The sequence below is a fragment of the Haliaeetus albicilla genome, chromosome 11 (genome assembly GCF_947461875.1).
Source record: "Haliaeetus albicilla chromosome 11, bHalAlb1.1, whole genome shotgun sequence".
Taxonomy (NCBI): Eukaryota; Metazoa; Chordata; class Aves; order Accipitriformes; family Accipitridae; genus Haliaeetus; species Haliaeetus albicilla.
Genome location: NC_091493.1, coordinates 38,794,473 through 38,821,308, shown reverse-complemented (window position 1 = coordinate 38,821,308; position 26,836 = coordinate 38,794,473). Strand labels below are relative to the sequence as shown.

General features: G+C 40.9%; 1 protein-coding gene across 2 annotated transcripts in view; it reads right to left on the bottom strand.

Moving 5' to 3' along the window:
• The window catches only part of DOCK1 (dedicator of cytokinesis 1), a 313,031-nt gene that overhangs the window by 76,403 nt on the left and 209,792 nt on the right, over positions 1 to 26,836 (bottom strand). For both annotated transcript variants that reach the window (XM_069797209.1, XM_069797210.1), the window contains exons 30-32: positions 10,511 to 10,589; positions 9,753 to 9,853; positions 6,571 to 6,629 (exon numbers count right to left, since the gene is read on the bottom strand). In XM_069797209.1, coding sequence (XP_069653310.1) covers positions 6,571 to 6,629; positions 9,753 to 9,853; positions 10,511 to 10,589 — 239 coding nt within the window. The remainder of the gene's footprint in view (positions 1 to 6,570; positions 6,630 to 9,752; positions 9,854 to 10,510; positions 10,590 to 26,836) is intronic.

Below are 26,836 nucleotides of genomic sequence, written 5' to 3'. Positions count from 1 at the left end.
AATTAACAAGAGTTGTTGCAACTTGCCACATTTTCCATGAAGAACCCATATTTGCACACTGATATTAAGTTTTAAGGGTTTTTTTTTTAAATACAACTTATGATTGGCAGAGAAGGAGGCTAAAAGGCACATCACTTGTATTAACTTATTTAGACTTGTGTATCTTCCACAGCGTACAAAATGTTCTCTGTGTCAGTCTATCAAAGTGTCACCATGAGTGTATACTTACACAGCCTCGAGACAGGAAACTACATCTTACCAAGCCGACAGTATGTCTTCTTTCTTCGAGAGCTGATCTGCCTGGCAAACTTTATTTCACATTTATCTTCCCAAGAGAAAACTGCACCTCCCCCAACCCTCCCCGTTACGGTCTCCGCATATGGAACAGAAATTAAACCTTAACAGGAACATGGCACCTAATAAATATTGGACTAGTTAAAAACATCTAGTTACTGTTCATATTACTAGCTAAAGCGTAGAAAATGCAGATTATACGTTCTGCAAATTATCCGTTCAACAACTCCACAGAAAGATGCTGGTGTAGAGCAGCGTAGCACAGCACTGGACAACTCCAGGCAGAGGACTTGAGGGCGGCAGTTTAGAAAATACAAAGACATTCCCCTCTCAGCAACAGGCTGGGATTCATTTGAACCTCGCTACACAACTGGTGACATTTCTCACAAATGCAAGGGGAATGGATGTACACAATCAGGCTCAGACACTGTTTATGCACCCACTGCTGTGGTTCAGACCAGATTTCTTCAGAGCGGAGCTAATTTAACGAGCCCTCAGCTTCCTCCATTTTAAGACTCTTGTTTCCCATTGCAGTTATCAGTGGTATATGACAGCAACAGATTTTAACTCATTTATATTCCACTGCACTACACCAGTACGGCAGTAACCGTGCAAGTCTTTAATTAGCAGTATCGCTTTTGACCAGAACTAACATAAATCTCGACAAACATAATCAAGAAGAAATCCTTTACTAACAAAACACGCTACTTTTTTTAGCTGATATAATTTAAGTTACTTGATTTGGCAAACTTCAGAATCCTATTAGCATTAGCAATCCTATTAGGGCAAATTAATACTCAACTAAAACTGCTACTTTGTATGATGCTGCAATGCTGGTTGTTGGTGAGGAATATCAAGTGAGAGGTGTAAAGCTTTGCTCTGTCTCTCTTACAAGTATTATTACATTCGGCCTCTCAGGTGACAGTTTTCTTGTATTATGCCTGAAAAGTGTCAGAGTCAATATTTCAGAAAACAAATAATAGTGACAAAAGTTATTTGTCGGGCACAAATTCAATGTCACGAAGTTCTCCGTATGCCATGGTGGGTTTTTCCATTGCTTCAGGCACAGGGATTCCCTCAGAAAAGTAAGTAACATCCTTTGAACTTTAGACGTGAAAAATGGCAAATTCACAAAAGATTTTTCTTTTAAATCTTTGATCCCCTTTCCTCTTCTCTGGGGCCACTTCAACATCTTGCTCAAAAAAGGACTCACTGAAGAGCTGATCTGATGACAAAGGCACGGAGAGCCACAGACCTCACCGCCCGAGGCGCTCACCAGCACCTCCACCAAGGTGAATAGGAGCCAAAGGCGGCCGCAGGACTTAGAATCATACAATCATAGAATCGTTTAGGTTGGAAAAGACCTTAAGATCATCGAGTCCAACCATCAACCCAACACCCCCATGCCCACTAAACCATGTCCTGAAGTGCCATGTCTACGTGTTTTTTGAACACCTCCAGGGATGGTGACTACAACACTTCCCTGGGCAGCCTGTTCCAATGCCTGACAAACCTTTCGGTAAAGAAATTTTTCCTAATATCCAATCTAAACCTCCCCCGGTGCAACTTGAGGCCATTTCCTCTTGTTCTATCACCAGTTACTTGATAGAAGAGACCAGCACCCACCTCACCACAACCTCCTTCCAGGCAGTTGTAGAGAGCGACCAGGTCTCCCCTCAGCCTCCTCTTCTCCAGACTAAACAACCCCAGTTCCCTCAGCTGCTTCTCATCAGACTTGTGCTCCAGACCCCTCACCACCTTCGTTGCCCTCCTCTGGACACGCTCCAGCACCTCCATGTCTTTCCTGCAGTGAGGGGCCCAAAACTGAACACAGGACTCGAGGTGCGGCCTCACCAGTGCCCAGTACAGGGGGATGGTCACCTCCCTGCTCCTGCTGGACACACTGTTTCTGTTCCAAGCCAGGATGCCCTTGGCCTTCTTGGCCACCTGGACTTGCTCCCAACCTCGCAGGATCCGGCCGGCAGCACCAGCCCCACCACCCATGAAGCTGTACCGCACGCACTCAGCCTTCTTGCCGTTCACCGAATGTATTTATTAGCGGTTCTGCCTCGCAGGTAATCAGCAACAGTTTTAACATCAGAGGACAGAGAGCTTCTCCGAATATGAAATTCAGAAGGACTTGGGGGGGGGAAGAGCAACATGCGAGTTATTAGCAGAAAATATTAAAATCACTTGTATGTTGTACTGCGAAAAAAATCCCTCATCTGCTGTTTGAAGCCCACCTAGCTCTTCTCATCGTCTGGCGGGTCCGTGGGTGGCTCTCCCCAGAGTTTACGCAGCTCGGCTGCGGAGAAAAACAAGGAGAACGACCTGCCGGCGCTGCCTGCTTTGGATGCAAAGCACTCGCCCCGCAGCGCGGCTACCCGCAGGCAGGAGCAGGGGCCGGCAGCAACCATGGGAAGGCAGGGCAGCACCAATTAAAACATTAAGCCGTCTTGATTGGTTTTCTTCATCAAGCACGCGGGAAGAGTAACATGGAGAAAGGGTTTGTCCACCATCTGGCGATAGGGGAGAGGGTTGAGCGGCATCCTTCTGACGCTACGACACCCATCGGCGATGCGATGACGCACGGGCACGCGTTCGCTACGATGATGTGATCCAGTGCGATGTTGTGCCACAAAAGAAAGCATGAGAGCAAAACACGAAAGGAAACGATCTTCTTCTGGCACTCCAGAGCATCTATCCCAGCTGCCTGTCACAGGCAGCACTTTCTGATAAACAACCCAACAATGAATTCGCCTTTTTTTTTTTTTTTCCCCGGGAGCGCGAGAACTCCCACGCAGAGACTCAAAATGTGACAAGTCTGGAAGAAAATTGAGGATTCTCTTCTGAAAACCAAATTGTGCAGCTGCTTTAAGAACCACATGCAAAAAAAGTATCCTTTTGAACGTGCAAAAACGTCTCCTTGCAGTGGCTTCTGCCTTGCCATGAGACGTACTCCTACAGACTGCTCACAACAGAAACAGACCTCATTACGCAAACCAAACCAAGGTGATTTCTTTATTGGATAATGTGTGATTTTCCTTTCCCAGGTTCTTCTAATTTAAATTTGGGACACAAAAAACCCTGAATAATTTGCCAGCAACCTCACCTCTCACTTGGGTCAGCTCTGAACATGCATGACTAATTCAGAGAGTGTTATCTATAATGACTTCTATTTATATAACACTCAAAGTTCAAATCTATTTTTAACCTTGGCTTTCCCTCCGACGACGTTAACGTCTCCGTCAAGACACCTTGTCTGACGTAAAGCACTTGGAGGGAAGGGCCGGACCAGTGGGCAGCTCGCTGGAGGACAGGACAGCAGCAGCAACCATTTCGCTTCGTCTTCACAAATTTTACTTTTCCATCTCCCTCTAGCTGGTTCAGATGTCGACAATAAAAGCAATGTTTTCTGAGCTGGCTTTTCTTGACCAACTTTACCACAAGGACGTTATTTTAAATGTCACGGCAATTTCTTTAACATGTAACTGTTGAAACCATTAACCACTGGAAACTGGTACACGTGACCTAGTGTCAAACTGTGTTTTGTATACACTAAATTGCATCACATAATGCTTTTAAGCACGTGTTGTCTGAGTCCCTACATTTTCAAGACAGAGGCCACGGCTTGCTTTATGCTTCTCTGATACTTACTGCCTCACCAAGGTCCTAGGAGCCCCAGTTCCAACAAAACAGTGACTCAAAATAATACGTTATTTTAAAGTTCAGGTTGTGATATGGAAGGAAAAAAAAGCCTATAAAGACTAATATACACTGGTTTTGGTGCACGCAAGAAAATAAAAGCCTTGCAGCGCTTTCAGAAAGGCAACGCAGCGGGGGCTCTGCACACCGGGACTAGGCTCCCCGAAGCCATCCTCATTGCTGCTGCATCAGAGCACTCAAATCTAAAGCCTTCATGATCAAATCTAGCAGGGTATCAAACAGGACAGCTACAACTAGGACTTACATAGAAAATCTGTCAGGCTGGATCTCTCACATGCGGTTCCCTGTTTAAAACACAAATCTTATTCCTAAATTACAGGTATTTAAAGTGTGTGCACACAGTTAGCTAGTGTTGCTCTCTACTAGACGTGCTTTTTTTTCCTACTTATAAGGTATGAATATTGCAGCCACCACTGCATCAGAAACACACCGCGCTGCAGCTAGAGGACTGTCTTGTTCCCGACTGGGGAGTTTTAACTCAGCAGGCATTATATGTTAATCATGGTATTTATGAACAAAAAGTGATGAGACAAAATATTAATTTTTGCGGCTTATCCATACCCTTTAATACATAAATCAAAAGTCAGGGTTGTTTGGCTTCATCATATCTTACGCACAATGGCATAGTCATAAAAATTATATGCTCGAGCATATGCAAGAATTATAGCTTTTCACTTCTGATTTTGTTTCTGAACATAAACATTAATAATTTGGCTAATGTAGTGCAACTTCTAAGGTAAAAGTGTCAAGCACCCCCCAATCAATTCCCCTGCAGTAGTAAGTCAGAATTCTTTCTTAACTGATGCTGTGACATACGTGAGATTGGTGAAGAGCCAGAAGTTAAACATGATCAGCATGGACTATCTGTATTACAAAGAAGATGAGAAAAAGCAAGCTGCTCATTATGAGAAGTACAAAGGCCGCCTCGGATTGGGGTCCTGCCTCCCGTTTACCTTTCTCTTGCAGCTTTTGTTGGGAAGAGCAGCAATTTACTGACTCCCTCAACATGTGAGATTTTGGCATTAATGATCCCAGCCACTTACAGAATCACAGACGTTAGAGCTAGACGAGGTCACGGAGTCATCTACCTGGATAATCTCGGTTTATAAAAACTCTATTAAAAATAAAAGGCTTTCATGACAGCACAGAAAGAAATATTGAAGAAAACACCACCCCTCATGCCAATCGATTCACAAAACTCCAGGGGAAATGATTATCATCTCCCTGTTAATGATGAAAAACTGAACCCTAGAGCAACTAAGTAACTTGTCCAAGAGCAGCCAGTGTCGGCAGCAGCAGTGAAAAGCACAATGCACTCCTCAGTCCCCAGCCTGAATAAAATAACCTCACATAAGAACAGCCAGATGCGTAACTACGTATGCAAACTTTTCTACTTTCAGTCCAGTAAGTTCTGGGAAAAGTTTAAGAATCCAAAGATGCTAGAAAAATTAGTAAAGATAACAGATGAATACAGGACTGCAAACCTGGAACAGGGGAGGATTTGGCTATAACAAAGAGGCTGCCAGCATCCTGAGCTGGATGACCCACCATCAGGCATGATACTGTCTCTCAAGTCACGTATCAGGTGTGTACTATGCTTTAATCTGTTCTCCAGACACTTAATTCATGAAAGATGCTTGTAATAAAAAGTGAACTCGGCTGCTCTCAGAAGCCTTTTCTCATCATTCCAGCAGAGCGGATGCAAACTCTGTGATATCAAATACTTATGAAACCTTGCATTCCCTTCTCTTATATATGCTGATTTTTTTCAAGTTTCAGCAACAACAGTTCAGCTAGAGATATAAGTGAAGTGGCAAATGCATTTATTTCTGATAATTTAAGGAACTTTTGATAAAACTCAGAGGAGCTAAAGTGTCTCTGCTGTTAAGCTCAGGAAAATGAAATCTGGCAGATGAGTACACTCAGGTCACAGTAAATACTCAGTTTCTCATGAAATTCAATCCCCCTATAGCAAAATGATACCCACAGAATAGCACAGATTTGAGATAGTCAGAGATCCCTAATTTACCTACGAACTCCAGGGATGTCCAAGTTCCCGTTCTTTCCTGATCTTCCTGAGTCACTCTGATACAGCCAACAAGACTGACAATCAAACTTTAAGCAGAATTTCCAGGCTAAGTTACTGATAGTCCTTGGACATGTTCATTTTGTTACAGTCCCAGTTACTGCATACACGTGTGCGTGTGTGTATATATCTATGTGTCTACATATATGTGTGAATCCATATATTTTTAAGGAGAAAAAAAAACCCCATTCAACAAGTATCACCACAACCATTTCTTTTTATTTACCATGAGGTTGAATACCGTGAAAAAACAGAAGATATGTAAACATTGGCTACGGTTATGTATCTACCCAGACGGCAAAATAAGCATGCAGAGGCGGCTTTATTTCTTAAATCATCTGCTTTTTAAATGCCTTCTGGAAGCCTACCATTATTTCAAGAGAAAGCATTTTCATTTCATCTCTAACTTGGTTTATGCAAACACTGAGTGAAAGCATTAAGCAACAGGCGCTCAGGCTACTTACCCAGATTATACCACATATCCCTGATTTCAAAACCAATCTGCCTTCTCATATCACCGTACCTTAAAAAGGAAAACAGAACCACCATTAAAAAAAAACCCCAAAATCTAATACCAATAAGCAGAAACATCTCATTTCAAAATCTGATCAGCATGCAAAAACATTTGGGATTACAGAGCAGGTTCTCCAAATCCAACCAACACAGTAACGCTGCACAGCCTCCCTCACCAGCTCAGTGATGCGCCCGCAAACCCCAAACATTGCCCCATGTCCCTTTTACAAGGGAGCGAGACACAGAGGCTGCCTGACACGTCCAGGCTACCCCAAAAGCCTCAGCCACACAGCCACCAGCTTCTGTTCCTTGCCTCGCATTACCTGCTCTCCCTCTAAAGACCCCAGATTTCCATTTCTGCAGCAGTACTCGCCAAAGGGAGAACGCACACTAAACGTTCACCTGCGCAAGACCTCTCTTTGCTGTATTTTCAGATTACCTAACCGTCCTTTGGGACACGTGGGTGGTTACAGAGATTAATTGTGACCATTTTCTATTTTTCAAATGGTAATGGCCAGAGGAAGCATGACAGAGAGCTTCACAGCCTAAGGCTGCGTTTTATCTTTATACGCTCTCTTAGCACAGCATTGTCCTAGAAAATACAACAAGGAACATCTTGGGACATCTCGTACCTTGATGCGCAAAATCAGAAAGATGAAGGTTTCTATGTTCCAACGGGATTTTGTCTCCTGCCTGGGCTAGACCAGAAGTGAGTGGTCCCAGGCAGCCAAGGAGCCAGGGCGGAGGTGGGAGCCCACCCTTCAGCATCGCTGCTGAACCTGCCTCCGCTCTGCCGCAATGTTGGTGACACCAATGCCTCGCATCTCCCTTCGGGGTTCTTTTTATATTCCACTCCCTCCCCACATTAATACCAGGAAAGCTTAATGAATGGAAAACATCCTATTGCCTTCATTAATGATGGGATCAGAACCGTAATGAGCTCCAAGAATGTATCTGCTACACAGAATATTTGTATGTTAAAGATCATTATTTAAATAACAAGATGAGCAAAATGGTAAACCTGGCTACTTGTGGGATTTCTGTGGGATAATAGTGAGATACCCTGTCATTAATATGGATTACAGAGATTCTTCTGCATCATTAAGAATCAGTTATTATCTAATGCTTAAATGCAATGTTTAGCAAAACCTACAAATTACAATAATTAAATTTTAATTCTTAAATATTTGACATATTAATTGACATATATACTTAAAAAGATGGGTGAGTGTGATATTGAATTAACTGATTAATTATATCCCTTTGGCACAGAACTGGTAGTGGTTTCACACAGCAATAAAAGTTAGTGCTTCCAGACCACACATTTACTGCATCTTGAAGATTTTATGGTCTTGATTTCTATCTCTAAAACACGATTAAACTGAAAATAACAACTTGTAAAATCATTACAAACAGAGATTTACAATTTAGCAAACTTCATTAAGTAACCACTTCAGATGACTTGATCTATTTACTTATATCAGCAGTGAGAAATGTCTGTTGATTTCTTGAATTTCTTCAGCTAAGGTTCCTGTCCTCATGAAGAGGGAATATCAGTCCACAAATGTATTTGACAGTAATTTCCAGTCCAATTACAGCTCAGCTGTTGTTTTTTTGTTCAGGTCAGGAGCCTGATCTGAACTAAAATGCTCATGTAGGTGCACACCAATTCAGGACAGCAAGAACAAGGGGAGACTGACAGCAGCCACGGCTTTGATCCCTCTGCTTGCTAATTGACTGGAGCCCTTCACCTTTTTAAGTATCCCTTACAAACTTAATTACAAAAGAGAATTCGCATCATTGGTCCCATCTTGTACAAAACCACTTTATTCCATAAATTCTAAATCTAAAGAAATAAAACTTACCTGGCTCTACAAAACCATCTTGATTTCTTTTTGCAAACGTATTAACCATAAATGTATTTATGATATTTACAGCACAAGTGCAAAAATCTGAGCTCTGCTTGACACCACTTTTCCACTGAACTTGTAAATATTCCTGTTTCATCAAGGAAGCCCCAGGAGTCACAGGTACATACATTAGATCGTACAATGCTTAAAAATTCTGTTTCAACGCTCAGGTAAAGCCCAGCTTTCAAAGGAAGCTCCTCAAAACTCATGATGGAGTGGATCAGTTTGAAGGGCAAAACTTCACTGCCAAAAAAAAAAGGATGGCACATAGAGCCCTGTCTTTTCTGGTCAAAGCCTGCAACCCACACAGTTAAAAGCAAAAAGCCTTTTAAGATCACATCTCACTGCAGCATATAATACATAGAATATATATTATACATACAAGGAGCCTGAGCTGTACTTGCTCAGGGAATCAGCTTTGAAACTCCCCATTTTTGTTGTGCATTAACTGCAGTAACCTGACTGACTATGGGAACAAACTGCTTTTGCAGGCACTCTTTACAAATACTAAGACACAGAAAGAGAATCCACAAACTGTGTTTGAAAACACGTAACTGGCTTTTTTCAGTGCTCTGTTCAGTTAATCAATGATAAGGTCCACTACATTGGAACCCCAATGAAATCTAGGAGAAATACATACTTTAAACAAAATATTCATGCTCCAAGTCTTATTTCCAGTCTTTTTTCTTTTGACAGGTTTCATTTGCTGTGGGACTCTGAATAGCAATTGGGTAGTTCAAGCTCCCTGTTCAGAGGTAGGCAATGTAATCCCTTTTAACCAGGAAAGCATACAAGACTGCAGTTATACAAACCCATTCTTCAGGGATATCGCAGTGAAACTGGCTGTAGTTACAAAAATTCACTCTAAAAGGCCGTTAGGGATTAAGCAATAAAGAGCGCATGTAAAATGAGATTAGAATAAGCACAAAGCTAAAGTGATTTAAAAATTCAGTTTTATAATATGTTAATACTTCTGAAAAGTCTTGACTTTATGAACATCCTGCAGTATAAAGTACTGTCTTCATCAGTAATGAATCATGTAATTTAGATCTTGATTCAAGGGTAGAAACACATGCAATACTTGATTCATGTTTTTAAAACCAACCTTTCATTATACCATGATTGCATCTCAATTTGAATGGATTTAGCTAAGAAATTAAACTAAAATTATGTTAATAGACCTCAAGTTCTTGTCCATGATTTAGATGACGAATAGGACTTACTTGTTAAGTATTTTTGCTCTTTTAGCACTTGAAAAATTCTCCAGTTGTAAAGACTCTTGTGTGAGAAAAGCAACAGCCAGGTGGAAGTAGTTGTTCCAAAGCTGAAAGCCCCCAAAATGACAAGAATAGATACCATTAATTCTCTGCATACCTACAAAACACCTTAGAAGTATCTAAATTATGCACATAAATATTTAAAGGCAAAAATAACAGACACCACAGGGATGGTGTTTCTTGATATAGTCTTAGTACGTCTCCTCGTCGTGTTTACATTTCCCTGAAACACTTCCCATCTACAAATCCTAATTGATTGTGTTTTGATGATTCAAGTAAAATTAAATGTGAACACATAAATAGGAAAAAAAAAAAAAAAAAAAAAAAGGATCCTGAGCAAGTGACCTAAACCAGCGCATTTCTCATCAGCAGGGCACTGAGATGCTGCGTCTCAGGCTCCACATTTGAGGCAATGATTCTGCTAAAGCATCTGCTGCAGAACGGGGGAGGACACCCCTTTTTGTTTTTCCTGAAGGAGAGGAGGAGTTTTCTACGATGTTCTGGGTACGACTTGGTGCTCTTTTAGGACAAGACCCACAAGACACGAATGGATCGTACATACCCACTGAGCCTGAAATGACTTAACTGGGCTAACTGGTCACCTGGGGCTCAGGATGGCACATAGGTACACCAAAATCATGGGTCTACGGCAGAAATTTATTACATTAACATTAGTCTCCAAGACGCTAGTGTTTTTTTCTTACCTGTAATTCAAAGTTGGCTTGATCAAGAAATTTTTTGTTTAGCATATCTGCATACTGATTAATTGCTCGCAGGAAGACTCTGAAAGATCAAGAGAAAATTACATAATTACACACTCTTGTGTGGTACCTTTGTACATTTGGCATCCCGATTAGCCAAAATCTGAGTCTGTCTGGAAAGTGAAATTTGTAGCTGTTACTTGAAAAGCAGTGTGATCTCACCACAGTTAAGTATACAGAATTATATGCAGATGTTCTCAAAATTAATCAAGTAAATTAGCATATGCAGAAACACAAGGAATGCTTTGGATAAAATCACTTGTCTTTAAAACATCTCATGATAATCAAGAGATCATTAAAAATTCAGTTTATTAGAAAAAAGTATATATATTTTTAAAGTTACAACATTGTAGTGTTGCATCTAACCTAGACCTGTAACTGTCTGTATTTTTACTTGCAGGTCAAGCAAAACATGTTTTTAAACACGAGGCAAACTCTAATTTACTTATGGCACAAAACCACATAAAAATGCTGTCGAAGGACAATCTTCAAAACATTGTTCACTGTTCTACTTCTAAAATGTTAATTTAGTACCTGGTGTAGTTTATTGCTTTTCTAAAAAGGATGCTTCTTAAATTGCAATAGGAGTTGGCTTGACAAGCTTTAAAAATAAAGCCAAATGGTATAGTACAAGTAGGTCACTACATATTCATGGTGCTGAAGAGTAAACATATTATTCTTTGGTACCCTAATCTCCATTTTCAAAATAAACATTAGATTCCTCCTGAAAACTTTAAATTTATGCTATGAAACTGCCAGCTAATGCCCAGAGAAATGAGCTTGTCTGTTGAGCAGACTGTGGTAGAGATTTATGTCTCCTGAAAGTACCAGCAACGATAAAGACCGCTCATGACACGTGCTACTTCCCCCCCGCCCCCCAAGAGCAATCATTGAAAAGAGAGTTCACTATCGAATTCAAATAACAAAGTTAATCTTTCTACAGGCTGACAGACGAATATCAGAATTATTTAAAACAAACCAGTAGAGGCAGTTAGAAAGGTCTTTTACTGAATTTAAGATACCTAGTGATCTGTCCTAAAAAAAAATATATTTAGCTCAATGTTTGGTAACCCAAGGGAAAAGAAGCTTCCAGATAACACATGGGTATCAGGATGCTAAGAGAGATTATTTATGTATACTAAATTAATAAAGGAAGGCAAAAATTTTGACGCCACTGGGATGTATCTGTACTCTAAAGTCAGATCAGCCCCACAGTAGTGTAATGGAGGAGAAGGAAAGTATCCAAATGTGAAACTAAAAATTGAATTTATAAAAGAAAATACAAAAGAAAATTTAAAAGATGAAAGAATATACAAAATATAAATGGATATATAGAAAATTAAACTCATAAATATATGTAGGTATAGGCACATCCATACATTTTACAATATTACTCTTTATAGCAAAGATGTCATAGGCACCTTTGCACTTGCGTCCAGCATACGCGGGGGTACATTTCAGGAACAGCACTTCTGTGCGTTATTCACCAGTACCCATGTCAGTGTGTATATTTGGAAACAACTTCACGAAGAGGTTTTATAAATGAGATTAAATAAGCATACACAAGAATACACTGCACATATACGTATTTTTGATCTATGATTCAAGTACTGAGCTGTAGCATATACTAAGATTGAAACCGAAGTTATCCATGCAATCAGACTACCAACGGTTTGATATGTAGACTTACACCCTGTTTTGTTTTGTGGTTTTAAAGTTTGATAATACTATGAGACTCATAAGTCTTCCTAGAAGAATTAGTAATTTAACATAGTAGGAAGGGCCATCTAACGCTCTTTGCCTTACGAAGATAAAATCGGTTCCAATACAGGAAGGATTATGCCTACAATTTAATTATGTTGCCTCAAGACATCACTGTAATGTATTCAATCTGCTCCATCTAATTAAGCTTTGGAACAATCTCATTGCTTTATATACCATTATTTTTCTTTAAATTGTAACTCTCATTTTTCCCCTATATTAATTCTAGTCAATATCAATAAAGAACAAATAATGCAGAATCTATTGTACACTGCAACTGCAAAAGGACCATAGCACAGCACATCTGTTAAACTGTAGTTGTAATTAAACAACACTATCCTCTCTCAGTCCGTGTGCTACCCCTGTAATCGGGCTGCTTTAGGAAGGTAGGTATTCCTCCCAACTTTCTACAGAAAAACATGAAAAGAAGAGATGCAGAGATTTAAGTGTTGATTTTTGAATCATTCAAACTCCATTTTGATTTTGATTTAATTTGATGATACACTCAATCCTTCCATTACTAGATAAAATACTTCCTAACATATGTCAGTGAAGAAAGTCCAGTTCTTGTCCCAGTGAAAGTCAACAGAACAGTATGTTTATTCTAATGGTATATCTTCAGTTGCAAATCAAATGTAAGTCAATGAGGATTTTGTGCCTGTTTCGACCAGTACCAAAAGGATTGCTGGAAATATTGACAGTCCCTTTACTACAACATGGGGTCAGTCAAAATATGACAGTTCCAGATCATGGTACTGCAAAGTGAAATATGACTGGCACGGTGCAGTAACAGTAAGATCCATCCTGAATAATCCAGATTTAACCGAGGAAAAGTGAAGTTATGAAGTGGATTAATCAGCCACCAATTTAAGTACTACAACCTCCCGGCACAATCGAAGTCCCTAGAAAGACCCTGTCGTGGCTAAGCTCACAGCGCTCTCTAGTATCTTCTAGGACCTCCAGTGCCAAGAGAAGCAGCAAAATTATGACAATTTTTAACTAATGAAGTTAATTTTAACAATATATATTAAAGTATTGGCAATAAGAAGTAGCTAGTTGTGTAGCATACTGGAACAACAAGAGTAGATAGATTTCATCACAGTACTCCACCTTGGTGTAAAGCTTTATTTTTACAGGGCCCAAGGAAGGGCTGGATTTAGATAAATGCAGTTTTCTATCAGCCTGAGATCGCCAACTACCACTCTGTATGCTACTGACCACCTCATCATCTCTTATGTAGCCACACAAGAGTGAGGAGAGGTGTCAGCTGAGAAAAAAGGTAAGTATTTCTACCCGGAGTATTCAACACCATCCCGTGAATGAGCTGCAATTCAGCGAAAAAGATTCTGAAGAAATAACAACGGACACAGGGCTACAGGGCAAAAGTAAGACAGTCAGGTTGGCATCGCTTCACCATTTTGGTACGACACTCAGTCGTGTGGTTAATCAGACAGAAAGACTACTAACCTGAAGAGATCATTTGGATAGAAAAAAAATGTGCTTGATGAGTTCTTGGCTATAATCTACAAAATGGTATGTTATCACAAGTTTGCTGCAACTCACGAACGTAAAAACAGTTCAGGTTTATGCCCAAATAAAATTCAAAAGAGGAAGCAGAAAAATTGTACGAATCATTCCAGGAGTTAGTTTAATCCTCTTCCTTCTCCAAAGCAAGTACTGACAATTTTCAGTAACTTCACTGTCAAAGTTAGAGAAACTGAAAATACTGGGGGAAATTTGGCTCTTCAGAATAGGCAGAATTAAAGCAAATGCATCAGTTCTGAACTGAAGAATAAGCTGGCTGCTGCTAACACACATAAGGATGAAAGGTGTACTTGGACATCACTGGGCCAACAGACAAGTAATCAAAACTATCTCCTCTGCTCAGATGGAGAACATCAATCCGCAGTGGTACACCTTATCTGGCCGTAATTAATAATGAAGATTAGCTTCCAGTTGCATGTTCATAAAAAGAAGTGCTTTTCTTGAAGTTCAGTTTCGATTAACAAAAGAATACATTATCTGTGTCAGGAAGAGGCACAAAAGTTAAACCTTGAAAAAGAGAGAAGTTCAGAGACTGGAACCGATCACCATGTACTCTGCTGCAAAACTGAGAATGTCACACACAGCAACAAAATCTAACGCTAACATATTGGAAAAGATTTGTTAGACAAAAGACTTTATCAACCCAATTAAAAGAAGGAAATTAACATTTCCTATGATGTGATTGGAATAGAAGGAATATGATTACAGAAGGGAGTCACTTCAGGATATGTGGAAGGAAGAACGACCATTGCTAAAGGGCGTAAGTATCTACCAAATAACAAAATTAACGTCCCGGTCAGATGAGGTTTATGCGTGCTGAGCCCCTGGGGATGAGTGTTGCTGGAGCTTGCTCCCAAACACATCAGCAGCTTTCTGATGTCTCTTCTGTTGTAGCTGGGTCCTTTGAGGTAGGGATTGTCCCCTTATTCTGTGTTCAGATAGCTTCTGTCACAGTGAGGTCTTACACCAGCATCAGGATTTCTTGGTATTTTATCCCTGTTTATGTATTTCCCGATAAGACACCTTTATCAGTTCTCCAGAAGCCAGAAGGAAAAACGAATCACGCAGTGGAAGGCTGCAAAAGTGTTAGTCAGATGGTGGGCAAGTAAAACAGCTGAGCATCAACGTGCCACCACGCTGCAAAATGCTCAGTCAGGGCTGTATTAGGGTAAGGGTCCCCCATGAGACATGAAATATTTCTTCTTATCTACTCGGCCCTGGCAAGGCCTCGGCTGGAGTATTGTTCGGTTGAAGTCACCGTGCTTCGAGAATGACACAAAAATACGGCAGAGAGCTCAGATGTGGGAGGCAAGGGGACAGGAGGTACACCAGCCATGGCACAGGTTAAACATTAGGCAATACTTTGTGATGCTAAGGATGGGCTGTCAAGAGCAGAAATCCCCCCCAAACCCCACCAAAACACAAAAAACAGGTTAAGCAAACACCTGTGATCTGGTCAGGTACCATTCACCTGGTCCTGCTTTGGGCAAAAGGATAGATTCGTACTAATTTCTTCGGTAACTTCTCCCCATTTATGGCTCTTAATCCAGAGTCAGTAAATCAATTAATATGCTGCTGATTCAAGCCATGAACTAACTTCTATTGCAGCTACTGAGTTCTGCATATTGTTACTGTTATTGATTACTAATCACTTCCAATAGACCCATAGGTGGTTACTTGGTTTGTGGATGCACGTTTAGAGATTGCTCCACCAAGTACTGCAAAAATTAATGGTTCAATTCTGTAACTTTACCCTTGCAGAGAGGCCCTTTTTCCTACAAACAACCTCACTGAATTCAGGAGGCTGTTTGTATGTATCAAATCTAGACTTCAACTGGCAATAATAAATGAAGAAGGGGCAAAGGGATTCAATTAATAAGCGCAACAGTAGTCACTGTGCTGAACAACTCATTTTTTTTTTCCTCTTTCTCAGGTACAGCTGGTTTTTCTTCCTCCATTCTCTCTTATAATTAGTCAAGTGCCCTGACTTGCTTGTTCACTCACATTTGAAAATATTCTATGCCCCATTTTCCTTCATTCAGCTTCTCACATCACTGGAAAGTATGTGAAAAAGCTAAAGGAACCGAGGAAAGCTGGAAGCCACACGATGCTGCAAGACACCTCTCTCATCTGGCAACACACACATTAAACTGCCCCTGCAAAAAGATTTTTCTGGAGAAATAATCTAGTGAGATATATTCCAAAAGTAGAAACATTCTTACAGTATATTCCATTTTGTACATTATTTAGTTAGCTCTAGTACCCAGGGATTCGGATTTACACTATAAGCACTTATGCAAAACATGATTGGAAAATATGAAACAATACAAGCTACAAAAACAATACAAGCCCAGTGTTTTTCCTTAAGCGAACATAAAAAAAGAACGAGAGAATGAACGAATGACTTCCCTAATGATAGAAAAATTATCTAAACAAGAATATACAGATACAGCTTAAAATAATTTAGGTTTAGCTGATAATTCAATAAAAGAGAGGGAATTTGGAGTGAGGTTATAAAAGGCACTATTATGATGTCATTTCAGTTAATTTAGATGGAAGGATAATGAATGCTTTATTACAGCTGATCAGCCTTCCTGCACATCATCATGCTTTCCATGCTTGAGCTTTTGCTTCTCTGGGAGACAAATTTACTGTGCATGTATGAGACAGAGTACTCTTATCTTGTCAGACTGCGTATGAAACAACAGACCTAGACCTTGAAATCCCAATGCAAAACCCAAACCTGAACAAATGCTCACTAAAGCATGAATAGCAAAGCCTTCTTTTAAACAGCAATCACTTCAAATACCTTCAAATTCTTTTTCAGTGTCTGTGTTGCAAAGCACAGTTGAGTTTTAAACAACTTTTTACTTACACACGAATTAAAACTTGTATTTTAATACAGTCCTATAACCACTTCTCTATTGGCATTGCATGCGGTATGGTGATTGTCCAGTTTGAACCCTGGAACATAGAGAATACATAGTGACCTCATACGCATATTCTGTATGAGTCAAATGAAAGTCAAAATCGTTAAAATGAGTGAGCATGAAGGTATCTGCCCTCCTTGCATCTCCTCTCCAATTTTCTCCCTTTTCAAATACCATCTCTCTTTTCTTTTCTGGCGACGTTATTACTGTTCAGCCATCTTCACACCTCCAGACCTGACAACTGCTCAGCCCAAATGAAGGTTTCCAAAAAATCCTTTTAATTTCACACTTTTGTGTATTATACTTCTCCGTCCAGTCTCCCTCTCAAAAAAAAAAAAAAAAAAAGATTCCCTGTAATATCCTCTAATTCATCAGGCTAAAGAGCAGTCAAAATTTAAAAAAAACAACAAACCACAAAACAAACAAAAAGACCCAAACAAAAAACCCCCTTGATCATTTGCTTTCTTTTGAATTACAGTTCCTGGGCTGACTACGATAATAGCAGAGTAATCCCAATGAAGACTTGCTACTACATACTTACATTAGCATAACACTCTCATAATGTCTACTCCACACCAGCACAGGTGCACCATGTCACTTTATTAACCTATTTTCTAATAAATATTTCAGAAACGGTTTTAGCATATTATCTATAATCACTGACACCTCTTTCCTAATTTATATTCTGTGCTGTGTGTCCTCTAAAACAATGGGGACAGCTGAATGAAAAAAACTGCAAGTTACGAAATTCTGAAGGACAAACTTGTGGTCTGACTACCAATAACAGGTACCGTATAAGAGGCGCAATGTATTATTTTTCAAAACCGCCTTCGCGATGCAGTTATCTTGTACCTTAAAATCAAACTGGAAGAACAACCCCGTTGGAATAGACAGGCAAGAGCGTCACGCCACCGGACAATCAAATGATAAATGTTTACAGAAATAAACAATATTAAAAAAGATCTGGATTGACATTCCATTCAAATACCCTTGCAGACGTCCCCTGCCTACCCAGCAGCCGGATGGATCCACGCTGATCCGCAGTCCACCTCAGACGCCTGCTAAAGTCGACGGGACTTGCCGGCGAGAAAGGCATCCTTAGCATGAGGACAGCACCAACGCGACGCTCAACCTGAAGCACAGTCGTCTGTTTAACGGACTTGGCGTAGAGTCAGAGGAGCACAGAGATGTTGAGGTTGGAAGGTGCCTCCGGAGGTCTCTGGTCAAACTGGAGCAGGTTGCACAGGGCTGTGTCAAGTTGGGTTTTGAGGCTCTCCAAGGGTGGAGATTCCCTCGGGCAGCCTCCTTGGACAACCTGTGGCAGGGTCCAACTGCCCTCGCTCTCCTCCTTTCTTGACTACTTGTCTGAAGTCTAGGCTGCGGTTTCTTGATGACTTTCAGAGCGCACGAAAGAAGAAGCTTTAGGCCGCCACACTCTCTCAAAAGCACCAGTAAACTTTGTCTCCTGAAATTTTATCGAAGGTGTAACTCCAGCCATGGATATAACCCTATGTACTAAACTTCACCTAGAGAATTTTATGACAGAATAATAAAAGTGTGGCAACAGTGTTTTCTAATGGAAATGCTAGAAGACAATTTAATTTAGTTTTTAGCTAAGGCTACAATACTGGGAAAGTAGCATCTATTGCAAGTGGACAGCATTTGTGTTCCTCTAACCCAAAAGTTAATATTCTAAAGAAAGACGACTTACTGAATTCAAAGAGACCGTTTCTATTATGGCAGTTGGCAAAAACTTGCAATGGATCTCGTAATTTAAAACAAATGTAATTTGTTGTAGTGCTGCTGGAAGAAATCTCTGCAATCAGGTTAGCTATTAAACAAGCAGTTTTCATTATAATGTGCTGCTCAATAAAATGCAAACAGTCTTTGCTACGGTACACATATCATCACCTTATCCTTGGTGAGTTTATTGGCGAAAAAACATCCCTTCCAAGCAAGTGTGCAACCACAGAGGACAGCTTCGTCGGCTCTCAGATGACAGGAGCCTGCTGGCCAGGGCTGGTGGATCTCTCCCCAGGCTTCAACACCCAGCTCTCCTGGCAGCCTGGTGCTTTCATGGGCCAACAGCTGCTGTGGGTGCAAAGAGATGCCGAACCGAGCTCTGCCCTTCCAAACCGAGAAGAAAGATGGCTTTCCTCATACCCCCTCCACGCAAGATGCCTGCAGGTCATTAACAATGCAAGAAAGATGTCATCTTAGTTCTTATTTTGATTTGATCTTGCATGGGAATTCAGCTAGATTTTGCAGCGGTAAAAATCAATAAAGCAGAAGATGTTTTTTCCTATTGCGCTGCTTTTTAAAGAAGCATTCAGTCTGGAACGAGAAATAATTTAAAAAAAAGAGAAGCAACTCATGGGAAGTGTGGGAAAGGACATCGCAGGTAGATTTTCCTGCAAAGTGTGAAAGTTCTGACTGAATTTGGCCAAAAGTTTTCAAATACTTGACAGTGGCTCACAGTTTGCAGAACGGGAACCTCCCTCATTTTCTGCTGACAGCACTGTCCTCTGTAACTTACCCATTTCCATGGATTCCTAGATGTGAATACAGATTAAGGCTACTTTAGGTAATTATGGATAAATCAATAGAATCGATTCCCTACATTTCAAATTCTTTGGCATTTTCATTAATCTCGCAATCAATTGTTAAGACAATCGCAGCTGGCTAAACAAATGTCATAATGTTGCTTGAAAAAGAATCTCAGTTTTTCCTGTGGGTATTTAATTACTTTATCAAAGTCCATCACAGAATACTAATGAGGAAAAAGAAAGTAATCTGCAGACAAAGAAGGTGTGCAAAGGTTAGTTTAACACCTCTTCAGCGCTGCTGGGGTCATAAATCAGGTGTGCTTAGCAACTTGATTTGCTGGAGAGGTCTCTTCTCTTTGTCCATCACCCAAAATGTAAAGTTCATTGAGATGCCTGATGGCAGAAAGTTTCCATGGGAGCTGAAAAGAATTTGGCTTTTAGTTCTATGCCTTACTACTACTTTTATTGTCTAACTACCAAGAATCAGAAACACGGAGACACTGTCCAGAAGAGCTGAGCTTTCACAAAATTGGGATCCACCTCCCCAACAAACACACACAAGAAGTGACTCCCTGGGAAGAGGTTACAATGCAATTTCTTGTAATAGATGAGAACGATAAACCGCAGCAGCTGCTCTGCTTTGCTGTTCCACGGATGCTTATGTGGCTGACAGCTTTGTGAAGGGATCACTAATGCTGGTGAAGTAAAAAAAATCTTACTGGAGCTTTAGGTAAGTCTGCATTTGATCCAAAGTGTGGCTCTCAGATATTAAAGTGACACAAAATGTTTTAAGAAGGCAGTGGGGTATGTCAAGGAGAGAGCGAAGCGAGACGAGAACAGTGCTCGTCTCCTGTACAGACTATTGCTTGCCTAACCCAGCTATTAACCTTTGGACAAGATCAGTGGTTTGCTATTCTTTTAATTTCTCTTTCAGGCTTCTGTCTGATACTGTTTGTAGCAACAAGACAGGACTGGAATAAATGCTTCAATACGATGCTTCAGTACCTGCCCGTAACAGCAATCCTCCCAGCACAATGCCCATAAGGAGCCCGTCCCTTCCGCTGTTATTAGCAGGTTTTTTGGCTCCCGTGGAAAGAATTAATGTATTCTGCATCCAAGGGATTGCACACGGAAACAGTCACAAATGACACAGCACAAGAATCAGGCTTACAGGGCAGATAATGACAGTATAACATTTATAATGGTTTGGGTTTTGGGTTTTGGTTTTGGGGGTTTTTTTTTCTGTTCTAGTAGCTCCCTTATGTTGGGGAAGCCCAGAAACACCAATTACCTCCAATTGCCTTCAGCATTCATTTCATTCTTACTAGCCATGTGTTTTCTCCAATTTGGAAGGGCTAAGTAACACAGCAGATAAAAATGAACTGTCTCATAAGAAACCGCAATGGAACTGAACAATAAAACCCATTCTGGTTCACTCTTTTAACAAGCCTAGCACACGCCAGCAGAACTGCAGGGCAGCAGAGGGACATTTCCGACACCACAAACAGATCAATTTCCAGCCTTTAAGCAGGTATCTCCTGCATCGAAACAACGTGCTCTTGTGCAAGGTGGCTGCAGTGTGCAGTCTTCGGATGTGTTCAAGCCTAGGGAGGACCTGGCACTTGCTCTGACATGCCAATCCTCCCTGGAATTTTACAGCTGGTAATTAGTTTCTGCCTGGTAAAGTCAAAGCCTCAGAGGCAAAAGCAATCGAGGTTGCAAAAAACATGGCCAAGTGTGTCAATGGGACAAAGTTTTTGCTAAAAAACTTTTTGTATGAAATAAGTTGTGAACTAGAATTGCAGATGTATATATGCCACTGATACGAACACGATTGTTTATGAGTACAGCCAAACACGTCTTTCATTTTGTTAAGAAGCTTAACCAATTTTTCCAGACATTTAGACCTGAATACGTTAAGCTCCATTCCCTGCCTGTCAAACACGGGCAACACAGAGAAAGCAGGATCTGCTCCACCTCCGGGGGACGTAGGCACGCAGCCGATACAATCCGCACCCTGCCCCAGCCTCCCCACGGATGAGGAAGATTAAAGCTGGCTGGGAAGCATCACTAAAGCACACCCGTTCTCCAGGGAAGGCTGAGCATCTCTACACAGTTATATGACAAATACGGGCTTCAGAAGCCTTGCAGCTGGATCCTCCAGAATGAAATCTGGTTCTCTGCAATTTCTTTTATGCAATACTTTAATTTCACTCTCCCTGTTAATCCTGTGGAAGCTCTTTAAGCTACTAAAATATGCTACACTGATAAAGTAGTTTTAAAACTACAGGAAGCTATCTGGCTTTTGAAATACAAATAGTAGCTTGGAAACCCTCTTCTTAGTGTACCATAAGACTAAAATTTTATTTCTGACAGCTGAGTTTGTAAGACAGTGTAATAACCTAAAGGTATGGCTGCCATACATTGAATCCTCACCTTTGCTAAGGCAGAGCCGTACAAAAGCATGCTTTAATGTGAAAGAGCAATAAATGCATCCCCAATACTAAGGCAGGTCTATTTACTTTGTCCAAAAAGCAGCACTTTGAATTTGGAAATCACCCTAATTTGGAAAAGTTCCTGACTCCAGCAGCATCACTGGACACCAGAAAACTGGAGCGTCATAAATCCCACCGTGCAGATGGTGTGATGCACCGTGTAGCAGCGCCAGCGCGGTTAAATCAGACACCGGGCTGTGCTGCAAATGTATTTCTGAGCCTCGCAAGGACAAGACAGTCAGCCAGTCACTTCACAAAAATCAATGCTACTGGACCGATTTTCCTGGACTAGGTCAAAGTATAGTTGGGCAAAAGGCCCGCATAACATTTATGCACCATTTATGCTCCTTTTACGTTCTTCTCTGGCCTCAATTACACATTTTGGCTATCTCTAGACAGATAATTTATAATGCCAATGGCAGTGAAAGCCAGCAGCTTCTCTATGAGTAGACTGTAATTATTTTATGGGCTCATACGGGCGATAGAAACGAAGTAGGGAAAAAATCCAGACTACCCCCAACTCTAGGAGGTTTTCCCACCCAGAAGAAAACAATCAAACAAAATGTTCACGTTGCTTTCTTTCTAACCAATGGGTGTGTATACAGTAACACCTAAAGCCATCCTAATCTTATACAGCCTAATATTATGTATAAAAGAGTATGTAACTTTGCCATTGAAACGTTACCAGACTGGAAAGAGCTGAATTTCGTGCTGGCTGAGCTTTCCAGACCGATGACCAGCACCCCGCGGCTCCGAACCCCGACAGCGGCGATGCAGGCGGGCAGGCCATCGGCTACGTGCCGTCCCTGCAGCTCGTCGCAAGGGCACGCGTGTGCACGCAACAGGGTCCTTTTTATCCACGGTAAACCGTAAAAGCCCTCAAGGACTTTATGGCTTTTAAGTTTACTCGTCCCTGTAGGAATGCAAGTTTCTAATTCAGAAACAACCTCGACTACTCAGAGCTTCAAGCTTTTTTTTTCCACGCCCCCATTATGTTACTTTTCTCATCTTTTCAAAAATTTCATATGAAATTCTGGTTTTAATAAAACAATGAATTTGGAAGGTAGAGTCTGATAATGGAAGTTTTAAGGGAAACCATTAATGCAATCACTGGAAGGAAAGAGTTGAGGAGAAGCTGAACACAGCTGGAAGGTATAGAGACAGCATATCCAAGCCTTTATATATACGAACGAGTGGTTTGTTTGCCTGATGTAAAGGCCCAAATACCAAGGAGCAAACCAACTTTATTTATAGCGCTGAAAAATGCAAACTTGAATAACATCTCTCTTTAGCGACCTGTCATCTAAAAAGTTTCTAGAGGAACACAAGACTTTTAAGCCTCATCATGCCAGGGCATCTGTGTTACAGATCCACGCTAAGCCAATACACAATCTCCTTCATCCCTCCGTTGCACCGAGGTTTAAGCAATATCGTACGCAAGACGTTGTACAGCACTGACTTGAGGCTCGTGACACGGTCATTGAACGTTCAAGACTTGCAGCAATTACAGCTACCGAGTGTAGGATGGGCTGAGACTTTCAAGACATGGACAGATCCTGCAAGGATGAAGCCTTGGTTGGAAGCAGCTGGATTTTCCCGACTCCCAGCAATGAAGCTGCTGCTATAATACTGCGTAAGCGCCAGCACCAGTAAGCTAGGAGTGATCTGAGCGGGATGCAGGGACCAACTACAGGAGCCTTTCGATGGAGAGAGGGATGCTGGCACTGCAGTGATTCATGAAGGGCAGGGAAAATGCTTTTAGAATGGATGTGGATACTCACGCAGATAAGACTTGCCAGCGATTCCAAGTCCATCTGCAGCAGACATTATGGAAAGTCTGGCAACAGCAAGAAGCTATATAGGCCAACACTGAACAACCAGAGGATTTGTCAAAGGTTTATATAAGGTAAAAAGCACAGTTTCCTGGATTTTTTCCATATGCTAGCAGACAAATTAAAAGCAGAATGGCATGCATGGGTTGTTCAGATTTTACGGCATTTCAGCTTTAACGTCAGCAATATCCAAACTGTGATGGCTAAAAACTGATATCCAAAAGATACTCAAAGTGGCTGCACGCGGCATACGAAACTCTGATATAATTTACAGTGGTTTCAAGCAAAAGCTTTAGCATTACAGCATCAGCACAGAAGCCTGCAAAAAGGGGTTGGTTTTGATCACACTGATAGGCTAAAGAGATTTGAGAATCACTGTTGAAGAATTAGGGGATGTTAAAATTGAATGTGTGCGCTATTTTAGCTCTCCTCAGTTCTTCCAGGTTTTCAGTAGAAAACAGTATTTTAGAAGAAAACACGTAACAAGTGTTTCATAAATTATAGCAAAAACAAGTTCAATTTTTTTTTTACCAAAACCGCCAATTGAGATAAGGTTTTTTCCCTTCATATTTTAAGAGCACTTTCCCTTTTCTCCAACTTTATTGGAAAGAATAGCCTCCCCCACTTGCTATTTAGGCTGGGTAATATACATTTTACTGGGAGAAAAAGTGAAAGGGGTTTTATTATCATTTTTTTTAGCTATATCTACCTTAATATTTAATCTGCTATATTGCAATTGTGGAATTCTCACTTTACTCATACTTAAAAGTTAGACACTTCCTAAACCCCATACATAGTATGTAAAGGTGCAAACGAGCCTTGCAAACTGTGATTTAGTTCAATACATAACAGAGCATGAGATGATGATACCACTCAAATGCTGTTCCTGTAATGGGGAATATATTAATTTACGTTACATTCACTCAAAATTTGCAATTCATGACAAAATTATAATATTTTTATTCCCAAGGTACCATTAAATGTTTAAGAGCCAAATGCCACTAAAAAGGGAGAAATACAGACTTCTGCAGGGCCCTCCTGTGATTCTAACTCTTGAAGCATCGACATTTTCATCAGAAATTACCTAATTTGCTTTAGTAAAGTTGCTCGCTCACAACTGGGGCCAGAAACGCTGTTCAGAGCCTCTCACCTCTCATGGAATGAGGAAACGTAACTAATCTGCTCTTAGTCAACAAGCTGTGCTACGAGCCCTCGTTACACAGTCTCATTAAAAATACTTCTATTAAAAATACCATGTTACAGCCCAGATACAAACAAGTGTTATTTTCTCTGTGCCACAGTAGGATAATTTAATTGTACAGAAACACAAACACAGAAGAAATAACAACTTGTGGTCCAAATTAATCCTACACGTATTATTTCTGCAAGACACTATCTTAATTACAATTACGCATTCAGAGGACAACACAATACTTTGTTCTTAATTTGTATGTAGTATAATGGATAGGTTTTAAATTAGTCAAAAAAGTAAATATTAGTCTGCAACAAATCATAATTACTGGATGATCATAGCTGTGTAAATTAACTTCTGCTAAGAAGTTTTCGGTTACGGCAAACAGGGGTTTTTTTGAAGTTGCTTTGTACAGCACAGTAAGTTGGGGTGTCACTTTGCTTCTTTAAAAATTACTTAAAAACACATTTACAGGGACAGGTCCAGACAAAACCGGCTCTGGAAATTGTAAGAACATTTTAGCATGTTGCTTTGCCTAAATTAATGTGAACTGCAATGGGAACAGCACTGGGCTAACTATATATAGTTTCTGACTTACTGCACCTGCCCACATTACTGTATTCGGTGTGATAAGGATGGAGGGCAGTGCAAATCAACAGGGATGGGTGACTCCAGAACAGGGAATAAAATCTCATTGGTAATTTCACTGAACATCCTGCCCTGCAGATACAGAGCAGGGTAACTCATCATGCAAGGGTAGATTAATGAGCACATGGAAACAATAAATAAAGATGTTGAGCAAAATAAAAAAAAAGTTCCTACGTGAAGAAATAACAGTCTCTTGGAGAAAACACACCCCTTTTTTTATATGAATGAGCAAAGATTGAACAGAATGGAGACCTTTGCTTTGCAAAACAGCTGGATAAACCAACAATCCCGATGATAACCTCAAGACATTGCCAGTTCCACAGCACGTGCTCCGACACGGGGCTTCAGCATCGCTCGGAGCGAGGGAAATGTGTAGCAAAGATCGAGACAGGCCCCAGCAAGCAAGGGAAGATGACTGGCTGATCTGGAACTAGCAGGGTGTTGAATCCCTTTGAAATATCCAACCTTTTGTACTGATCCCATTTTGTACATCAGAAGATGCTACTAAGAAGCAAACGACTTTCCATCTTAAAAGACCTGCCCTGTGTGCCATTCAAGTCCAATTTTTGACTCTCCTACTCAATAAAGGCAATCTGCCCTCAGGTGTAACCTGCAAATCACAAAACCAAGCACAATTGGTGTTAATCTTGGAATAGGAAAATGGTGGTATGATGATGTACAAATGAAAGACAAGGTTTTAGTATTTTATCTTTTGTTCGGTGTTAGAAAAGAAATAAAACTTCATTCATTCATCTGGAACTGCAAAGGTAGTCTTCGCTGCTGCCTCTGACAGCAACAGAAACCTAATTTTCTCATTCTTTAAGAAGTCTCACCTCCCAAAAGAGTATAATCGATCAGGGTGAGAAGCAAACCTGTGCTTCCCTACTTCCTCACCAGCTGAATTCAGTATTTTCTCCTTTTATGTAGAGCAGTCAATAGGCACGTCGCTGCCCACATACCGACACATGATTATTCGCCTTGGCGGTAGGAGGGCAGGGACATGCGCGTGTGAAAATCCTCATTGAAGGGGAATACGGTCAAAAACCTGGTGGTCCTGGGCTGAGAAGTTTATGGGTGCAGGCTGGCCAGTGCGAGGACTCTGCTGATGGCCCCTTCGTTTCTGCGGGACTCCCAGGGAAGGTCCGACAGCCCATTTGGTCTGGCAGATTTCGAAGCCAGGAGTCTATACCCGGGTTCCTCCGATGGGACAACAAAAATAAAGTCTTCCCAACGGCATTCGGGGTGTCCTTTCTGAAGGTAAACACGGGGTGAAAGCCCTGCACAGCACTGGTGGTTTGTAATTATACTTTTTGACTTGCG